At 39.4% G+C, this 10,235-nt stretch overlaps 1 protein-coding gene and 1 long non-coding RNA gene across 2 annotated transcripts; one reads left to right on the forward strand and one right to left on the reverse strand.

Annotated features, from left to right (window-relative positions):
* Positions 1 to 219: 219 nt before the first annotated feature.
* On the reverse strand, positions 220 to 2,810 carry LOC127877992 (uncharacterized). The gene is made up of 2 exons (XR_008048695.1): positions 2,659 to 2,810; positions 220 to 452 (listed from the first exon to the last, which is right to left on the reverse strand). It is a non-coding gene; the product is annotated as an uncharacterized LOC127877992 (long non-coding RNA).
* LOC127877991 (beta-lactamase-like) lies at positions 1,337 to 8,061 on the forward strand. Its single transcript, XM_052424342.1, has 9 exons — positions 1,337 to 1,519; positions 1,975 to 2,174; positions 2,726 to 2,896; positions 3,141 to 3,289; positions 3,571 to 3,688; positions 4,275 to 4,534; positions 6,348 to 6,486; positions 7,044 to 7,263; positions 7,701 to 8,061. The coding sequence occupies exons 1-9, from the start codon at positions 1,379 to 1,381 to the stop codon at positions 7,932 to 7,934; spliced, it is 1,632 nt and encodes a 543-aa protein (XP_052280302.1). The 5' UTR covers positions 1,337 to 1,378; the 3' UTR covers positions 7,935 to 8,061.
* Positions 8,062 to 10,235: the final 2,174 nt, after the last annotated feature.

Below are 10,235 nucleotides of genomic sequence, written 5' to 3' on the forward strand. Positions count from 1 at the left end.
ACACTTGAAGCATTTCTGAAATTTCCAGTGCCCCGGTCGGGAATTGAACCGGGACCTCTGGAATGGTAGACCAGAGTGTTACCACTTGACCACCGCACCACCCATAAACAGGCAGATGCGGTGGTTATCGTTCCTAGCGTAGTTAACAGCAGACGGACTTGCACATATCCATCTACATTAGTCGCCCGCTAGCGCGACCAACTAAAAACGACGAGAACATTAGCTCATGTAAAATTTATTAGATGAAAAAAACATCATTTTTAAATAGAATTATATGACCCGCGTCTGTCGAAAATGCGTTCATGACGTATGAGGCTAGCGTAGCTCCAGATCAGCCTGCGCAATAGCGCACTATGATTATATGCCACACTCTCGGCTGTAAAGTCACGCGAGGTCTCCTGACCAAACTTTGCGGCTGCAGGACTTCTCCAGCTGGTATGGATCTATCATTTCTGAAAATCACATAAGACCCATTTTTGCATTACATGGCTCGTTTGTGGGGTGGTAATAGAACGCTTCCATAATTTGATACACTTTGACAGAACTGAGATGTAGCAAGTTTCCTCCATGCATTATCTTTGTATTGACAAAATGTGCTTCGGTGTTTATCTTATATTAGTGAATATGTGTCCACGCCGAAAGTTTGGTTTGTATCATTCTGCATGCTTGTTGTTTACTGTTTAGTTGACATTTTTGCAGAAAATTCAAGAATGAGGGAATGCGTTTTGCAGAAATGAGCAACAAAAGTTTGTCCCCCCTCCAAAAAAAATTAAATTAATAAATAACAATAACAAAAAACACACACAGACAAAACACCATTAAAAAAAAACATTAATACCAAACAACATAACACACCAGCGCACAAAATAAACACGACCAAACAAACAAACATAACAAACAATCAATAAACAAAAACCTAAAATATTACTGCTCATTCAATTCTTGAGCGCTTTTTATGCAACAGTTGGCACGTTTTGTCCTTCTAATCAGTTTCACGAGTGGCACTAAACCAGATGTTATCTACGTCTCTGACTAAACATATCGAGCTTAGTGTTTATTTTTTTAATTTTCATAAAAAAAGTCTACAAGAATTTTACTACATGACTATCATTTTTAGTAGGGCTATTTTCGATAATATTAAGCTACTATTGATATAATTGTAATATTTCTCACGAATTTTAATAACATTAAAAGTATCGCATCATTTATAAGACTTAAAAATCTCCAGCTTAACCGTACCGATGAGCAAAAAGTACTGATTGTCGTTATCTGTCATAAAGACATGCAACACGTGCTGATTTTCGTGTCTATTTAATAGGTTTGAGATCTTTTATCACGACAGACACTCGTGGCCCTGTCTGTTAACGATAAGGGGTTGATGGGTCACGTCTCTGCTGGTGTGTTGAAGCCCTTCAAGATGGCTTCGAAAGGAGCATGGTTATTCATAATACTGTCTACAGTGGCCTGTACAGTTGCTGGAGCATTCGATAAAGCAAAAGTCGACAGTTTTATGAAAAGCGTATGTAAGCTTCTTTATTAACACCTATATTCGCATCTGTTCAATTCTTAATTGACAATAATTAGGTAATGATGCCTCCGAGAGGTGACAATATATGACATAGACAAAATTTATAGGTTAATCATTGCGCGAAAGGCACCGCAGTTGTTAAGTATTGTGTAAACTGGGGGCACTGTACAGCCCCACTATGGTGAAAACTTAACTCTGGTAAGCAAACCCCAAAAAGCGACCACAGTGCATAAATGCAGTAAATATATATATATATATATATATATATATATATATATATATATATATATATATATATACATATATATATATACACACGTATACAAAGTAGAAAATATAGCAGATCAACGCCAATTATATCAGTTATTCACGTTGTTTTAATTCACCGTTAAAGGACAGTAAAAAGCGAAAACACTTTTAAGTATTATTCTTTGCGTGTTTTATAGTTTCTAGGATGTCACACGAATAAGAACCCCGGTCTTGCGGCGTCGGCGGTTAAGGACGGTCATGTGGTGTTTGCCGACGGCTATGGGGTGTCGGACACGACGACCAGACGACCGGTGACCAATCAGACGCTGTTCGGAATAGCCTCCATGTCCAAGGCGTTCGCAGCCGCGCTCATGGTCAAGCAGCTGCATGAGCGAAAGTACGCATTATGGTTTGCTTTCCATGGCGCTCGTATAGGTTACATCTCCTCACAAAACGCTTAAGAAGTCAGGAAACTCCGTACGAATTATCCGTTTTGTGCCTTAAACATTGCTGAACGTTTACATGTTTGCCATGACATATTTTTTACTCGTCTTCTACTAAGAATTTTCCATATTTTGCTAATTATAATTATAATCATCGCAAGCTGACTAAATATTCTTCCTCATTGAAACTGCTTGGCCCACCTCGGGTTGCAAATTCCATTCGAGCTTCAACGTAAGACCTTGAGTCTTTGGAGAACGTCCCCAGTCCTGACTTAGGTTAAAACAAATGGCATTTTTTGTAAACATGTATAGTTTTTTTGTCTCTCTACTCCAGCAACTGGTTAATGAAAACTCAAAACTTCTTGCTACTACTTAGTTAAAACTATTGCAGTTGTTTTACATTTACAGATACTATTCTTTGTCTACGTAGCAACTCACCTTCATGCACCAGCAACTTACAATAATTATGTACGTAATCGATTCGTCGTGTTCATGAACATTACAGCATGTCCATATACACCAAGCCAGGTGACATTATAAAAAAAGGTTTTGCGTACAACACGAGTGAATTCACGCAATACGCAACTGTCCGTGACCTCATGACCCACTGTCTCGGCGTGCCGTCCAATCAGATGATGCGCCTGGATAAGAACATAACGCGAAAAGAGGCGGCGAGGTTTGCTATCTTTCATTTGTATTTAAAAGTTTTGGCACATGATATCGAATTGACCAGACAATGAATCTCAAAACTCACATGAACAATGGTTGTTGTAAATGCAATCCTGTCTAATACCTTTATCGAGTGCCCCGATAATATTCTTCACATATATCTTGCATATCTTTAAAGATGTATCGAATGGTGACGAGATTCATGGACCTTGCTTTTATAATCCCGTCAATATATTCGTCAACATTTTCAGACGCATCCGGTACTTTAAGCCGATCTACAAGTTCCGGACGCACTTCCTTTACAGCAACTTGCATTATGGGATTTTGTCTTACTTAAGCGAGATACTCGGCGGGAAACCCTGGGAGGATCTCATCCAAGAGAACTTCTACGACCCTCTTGGTAAAACAGCGACTGTATACTTAAAACTTTCGTGTTTCGGTCTCTGATAAATGCCATGGGAAGGTAAGATTTTAGCTTAGCAATGCAAGCCAGACTTTATAATAAAAAAAATGTTTTTCTCTCATATCGAGTTTCACCTAATGATGATAATTTAATGATTGTCTCTGAGAGTAAGTATACATGAGGTCGATTACAGTTTTGAACAACGTTGCCAATTGAAGTTTATCGTGGTTTTGGTGCTCGAAATCATCATCTTTAATCATCGTTTATGTGCTATTCAGGTATGAGCCATTCGGACTTCCTGGCGCGCGCCGACAGAAAGGCCAAGGACGTTGCCCAGGGTTACGCCGATGACGAAATTCACGGTGGACTGGTTCCTGTACCGGAAGAGGTTAACAAGTACGGTGCATTCTAGCGCCAGTAATCGGATTATTGTAAATAGTATATGATAAAACACATTAACGTCAATCACAATAACAAGTAAATATTTTTGGTTTACATAGCGGGAATATCAATACGCGACAGTATGTGTTTAATGAATCGTTACTAGTCGGCCTATTTCAAAATACCGAGTTATACTTTCCGGAAGAGGTCTATGTAATCCGATTTGTTTGAAACCAAATATTAGCGTTGGTTTTCTTACCCGAAGCTTGCAGCTCGTTTAGTATATTTTACCACAACTAAATATTTTAAAAGGAAGACATTTATGACCCACGCGCCCACCTGAGTAATAGCTATGCATGTTAACCCTTTGCATGCTGGGATAATTGTCGTCTGCTAAATTGGTGTCTGCTGATTTTCTAAAATCATCATTTTCTTCACCTTTTTTCAAAGACCACTATCAGAATAGCAAACAGTTTGGATCCTGATCAGACGCCACGTTTTGTGGCGTCTGATCAGGATCCAAACTGTTTGCAAAGGCCTTTAAAATTCGGTTCCAGCGCTAAAAGGGTTAAGTTCAAAGTGATATATCATATACGTTCAGACAATTTGCCATCTATGCCGGCTCTACCGGAGTAATGAGCTGTTCGGAAGACCTCACCAAGTGGATGCTCATGCAGCTAGGGGACGGGCGCAGTCAGAGCGGGGCGGAAGTGCTGCGCGCCAGCGACCTCCATCAGACGCACACCCCGCAGACGGTCATCGCGAGTTCCACTGTAGAAAAGAATTTCCACCAGCCGCTGGCTCCATTCACTGTCACAGAGACGGGATACGCGTTTGGGTGGAAAACTGGACATTACAAAGGTAAACGGAAACAACCTGATCTGTAAATTGTTTTGCTTTATCAATATATACCGCTGGTTACTCTGTTATCAGAATCATCTTAAAAATCACCTTCGTAGAAAAATTAAAAATTCAAATTCTCTCCTGCATTTCATTCAAAGCATACTTTGAATATTAATGCCACTCCAAATTGATTTGTTGGTCTAAGGATTTTTTTTTTTAAAGTCGAAGAGGCGAGCGAAAAATTTTTTTTTGGAAAACATGAAAATTCACGAGCGAGCGAAGAGCGAAGAATAAAAAAAATTCACATTTTGATAGAAAAATATTGCATTAACAAGAGATACAGGTTTAAACAGCTATAGTTTACATTCAAATCAATGTTTACACAAAGAAAAGAATCTATGTACAAACAAGCAATGCTATATATATGAGTTACATACTTTTCAAATAAAAATACACTAAAATTAGGTCTCAGCACTTAAACTTTTAAATGTAGAGCACGAGTCTAAAGCTAGTGTTTCATAACTGGAATAGCATTACTTGTAAGTTTTAATTAAACATCTTCTAATGCAATTAGTAAAATAATGTTTATATTTTTATATTGAATAACTCTTCTATGAAGATTCTGCGCTGTTATATGAATTTGCAGCCGTTAAAGCTTCCGATATGATTTAATCGGAACGATGCTAAAGCAAAATGACGTTAAACGATTTGAGGTCGATGTATATCGACCTCATATTTATAGGAGTAAGTTGCATTTGACCATTGGCCACGAAATATAACCATATCATTGATGTGAGGGACGCATGTCTACCTACTGCTGCTTATATTTGTTTGAAGTTTTAAATAGTGAAAGCTGTGAAAAGGTATACCATGTTGCAAGCTGTGAAAAGATATACCATGTTGCAATAGCACTTGAAGAGGGGCAATCATCAAAATGATAACGACAGACAGTCGGACAAAGGCCATGCATATAATCCATTGTCGCTACCATATTTTAAGGGGCATATCGATGGCTAGTACGGTATTGTATTTTTCTGAAATAAATGTATACATTACAAAGAACGTTTTTGATGTTTCTGGAATATAAGGACCTAGCTGTAAAGCATTTTCCGTCAACCATGAATTTTAATACTTATAAAACATTGTCGCTGTGACACTTTTAGAACCAGCCTTTAATGATTTTATGTTCACTTAAAATTGTGTTATAGGAAAAAAATTGCCTTCATATATAAAAATACCGTCCATATGCTCATTTAATGAAGAAAATGCATAAAAAATCTTATGTCATGTTTCCCGATGTTGTTTCAAATTGAAATGCTTCAACCGTATCTGCTGATAGTTGCAACGTGAACAAACACATTCAAATAGGTCACAGAACGAAGCAGATGTGTTTATATTTATAAGGGTTGGCTGCAGCAACGTTTCAACGCAATTTGTTAAAACGGTAACGACAGCGAAACATGTGCTGCTCACGCAGGGAGCCATTTTTTCTGGTCGTCTCGATCGAATTTTTGAGCGTCTGCAGTTAGCGATTAGAAAGATTATGAAACACTATATTTGGCATTTGTATTCAGCGTCAAAATCGTTTCTGCGAGATTGCTTTTTTTCACAAATTAAAAAAAAACACATGCGCTTTGGTTACAGGACACAAAAATCAGTGCGAGCGGTAACACTATTTTTTATTCCATTTTGAAAAAATAGGTGCGGCAAATCCGACGACCAACAAATCAATTTGGAGTGGCCATAAATATAAAAACTCAAAATTCGAAAACGTCGGCAGATTTAGTACAAATGTCCATACGATTGACTCAATGGGAAACCCTGTATACAGGATATAGCATGCTACGTCACACCGGGACAACGTTCGGTTATTCATCGCTTGTAACGTTGCTGCCTGACGTCAATATCGGCGTGTTCACCACCATGACGGGAGAGGACGAGAGCTACGTCGCGAGAACCTTGCTGCACAGGCAAATTTAGCTTATACATTGCTTCAATTTCTCGTCCGATGGTATTGTAGAAACAAATGTATTAATATTCTTCTGTTGAAAAATTCCTTCGCAATATATCGAAAGGTTTGGAAATGTCAGAGTGTTTACAACGTAGGTCTGCTAGTATTTATTTACGGTAAAAAAATCCATTATATTCATGCGTGGTTGGTCAAAATTACTGTATTAGAATGCAGCGCTATGAAGTGATCACACGTGTTTACAGTAACATAAATTTGGGAAGTATTGTAAAGAATTGTATTCTGATTATTTGTGTGCGTAAAATGTCGTCCCAGATTAGCCTGTGCAGTGCGCACATGCAGGGATGTCACTTTTCGCAAAGACTGGGTTTTCGTTTTAAAAGACCTCCTTCAAACGAAAAAACGAAAAATTATATAACAGCGGAAAGTGTCTTTGCTGATTAGCCTGTGCGGTCTTCAAATGCTAATCTGTGATGACATTTTACGCATATGCATTAAGTTCAGTATTCCCCTAATTTGGCTCATTTCATGATCGCCATGGTAAACGTTTCAATCCAGTTATCTCCTGGACACTCTGCTGGGTGAGGAGCCATCCATCAACGAGACGACCGTGTGCACGTATCCGGAGCCCTGGTACCCAGCCAAGAACTCAACGACCAGACCGATCGATAAGACGATAGCGCCGGGTCGGGCACTGTCCCAGTACACGGGCGTGTACCATCACGTGGCGTACGGAGATCTGGTGGTGTCTATTAATCAGACAGTCAACCAGCTGCAGGTACTGGGTATATTGCTTGTGTGTCATTTTGCTTTAAAAAATAAATAAATTTGATTGCGAAGATTATATTCCGATAATAATAATAATTATTATTATTATTAGTAGTAGTAGTAGTATTATTATAATTACTATTATCTGGTCGTCAGTAACAACGAAAATGTTATATCCATCCAATCATGTTTAAAATGAACAATATAATTGTGTTATGCTATCGTATATAATGAAAATAATATGAAAGAACGATGGCGACAGCCCGATAATAAGATGATGTAAACGCGAAATAAAAACGCGTTTTCAAATAGTGTTTTCGCAATTTGCTCGTCGTCTTTCACGATTTCGGCATCGAACGTTCTCAAATTAGTATTGTTGCGTTTCATAATTTTAGACAGTTCAAATATTTCAATGTCCCTATTTTAAGTTCGTACTCTATCTGACAGCTGGATTACGGTATAGGCCAGTGGATTCTCTACCCGACCCACGGACACGACACGTTCGTTGGAGAGGCATTCGGGCTCATGTACCGTCTCACCGATCTGCGGACGGAACTGCGCTTCCACATGCACACCCAGTCCCCGGTCACTCTTGTGATACCGGGCTTCGAGTCTGATGACCCGCCGGTTTTTGTGAAGACGTCTAGCCATGTGCCCGCCAACCCGGGCATCGTAGGATAGCCGACCCACCGCATTATCGGAACCTTTGTGTCATCGAATATATGATTCGTTTTACAAAAAATGTTGTTGTTTTTTACAATCATGTATTTGGTTCCGTATAATGAATTCATTATGCTTGCAAGACTTATCAATCAAATTGTTGTTTTTTGCTATGGTATAGCCGCACTTTAAACTCGACCAAACAGTTCTAAATTAACTATGCAAATACAATTGTCTCCGGACAAAGGTCATATACATACCTATTGTCTCCATCGTTTCTTTCCGATTTCTTATGTTTAATGATGATATTTAGTGTAACATAGGTCCCTTAAACACATATTTTAGTGTCATTTCATCTCAGCAATCGAAACATCACATATAAGATGAACCATATCCGCGACACATCTGCCGATCGTACTCTTTGTATCTAATGTGTTAACAAAACTACGTGTCTACTGACATTGAAGACAATTTTCCATAAATTGATGCCTCCGACAATTTTTTTAGAGAAGACAATTGCACACATTCTATGGCATGTATTGTCCATACAACATCTGTTTTGCAACTAAAACTAATACATGTAAAATAACTCCGACTTGTCAAACTGGACTTATTAGGCTACACGACAAGGATCACACGCATTACTTATTCGATAAGCACATTGTAGAAATAAGCAAGTTCGACCGTCGATTTCTGGAATAAATTAAAAAGATGTACTTATTAGCCTTTGAAAATATATAAACAAAGTATTCATGTTAATGATGTAAATGAAGATCAATTAATTATACAAACCATAAACGTTAAGATTTTATGACACTCAACAATTTAAATAACATTATAACTAATAGCCCCGTCACAACGGACTGGCGTCCTTACGGCGACCTAAGACTGTGTTTCTGGAAATTTCTGATTGGCGTAATAAGGACGCCAATTACTTTTTCGGTAAAAATGCTGTTTTTCGCCTTCCTGTCACACCAGCGTCCTGGTTTATGGCGTTCTGCGCGTCCTCACGGCGTCCTTAATACGTCCCTGGCGACCTTACCGCGTTCGGACTTCGTCCTTACGGCGACCAAAGCCGACCATACGGCGTCTGAGCGACATCCTTGGCGTTCTTACTGCGTTCTTATTGAGACCATAGTCGTTCTGAGGACGCAATAGACGTACAAAGGACGTGCTAATGTCGCAATAAGGTCGCCGTACGGTCGCCTTGCAGTCAATTATCATTTTCTGTGGGTTTGAGCGGCGACCACACGACGTCCATGGCGACCTTACAGCGACCCTACCACGTCCCTACTACGACTACTGCGTATCTACGTAACAGAACGCCCTAAACCGCCGGACTTCGGCGACTACTTTGAACATGTTCAAAGTGGTCGCCGTGGGCTCGCGTCCTGAGCAATTTTCGGCGTTCTCACTGCGTCCTCTTGCGTCCTTCCGGCGTCCTCACTGCGACCTGGGTCGCCGTAAGGACGCAGTAAGGACGCCAGTCCGGTGTGACGGGGGTATTAACAAACACGTGTTACAAATAACTCTAAGCATTCTAATATATAAACCCGTACTATCACCAAGTGTACATAGTAGATTTATTGATACCGATGTGTTTGAAACCGATAAAATAATGAATTTGCAAGGCAAAACCTTTTTTCAAATCGGAAGAGTCACGTTAGAGAAGGGTAGGAGACTATGCAAAGGTAGATTTGCTTGTCTACTTCTTGAAATTGACTAAAAATCTGTAATACAAGCAGTTGTCTATCTATGGAATGAATTTGATGCAAGCGGACGTAGCTATCTATGGAATTTATTTGATGCAATCACACGCAATCCCCATCACTTAAGTGACCTTTAACCTAACCTAAATTAAACATATTAGAAACAATTGATGCCGACACATTTTTACACCTAATCCGGTTGTACAGACTAGAATCGGGAACAAAAGTAGTGATCCAAAATATCCAAAATAATATCTTATTTAAATTACTTAATTGACTCACCTTAATGTAATTGTGGGTTCAATATTGACGATGCAGATCGTTATTTCTTTTGGTATCCCAACTATCACGATGAGCGATGACATATCTTTAGAAATACCCTTACGTCTACCCCCGCCCCCCAATCAATGATACATGAAACTCTTCTTCAAGTATACCAACACTTGATAAAAGGTGGGTTCCCATTGCCGATCCGATCAACTCGATCATCCCGATCACCGACATTTCCCGACCGAACCCGACCAAGCTCGACTAGAAAGGGTATACACGACTCCTTCTCGACCTCTTGTCGATAACGCACGACCCCCACACGACTCATTCACGACGTCCACTC

The sequence above is a fragment of the Dreissena polymorpha genome, chromosome 4, assembly GCF_020536995.1.
Source record: "Dreissena polymorpha isolate Duluth1 chromosome 4, UMN_Dpol_1.0, whole genome shotgun sequence".
Lineage (NCBI taxonomy): Eukaryota > Metazoa > Mollusca > Bivalvia > Myida > Dreissenidae > Dreissena > Dreissena polymorpha.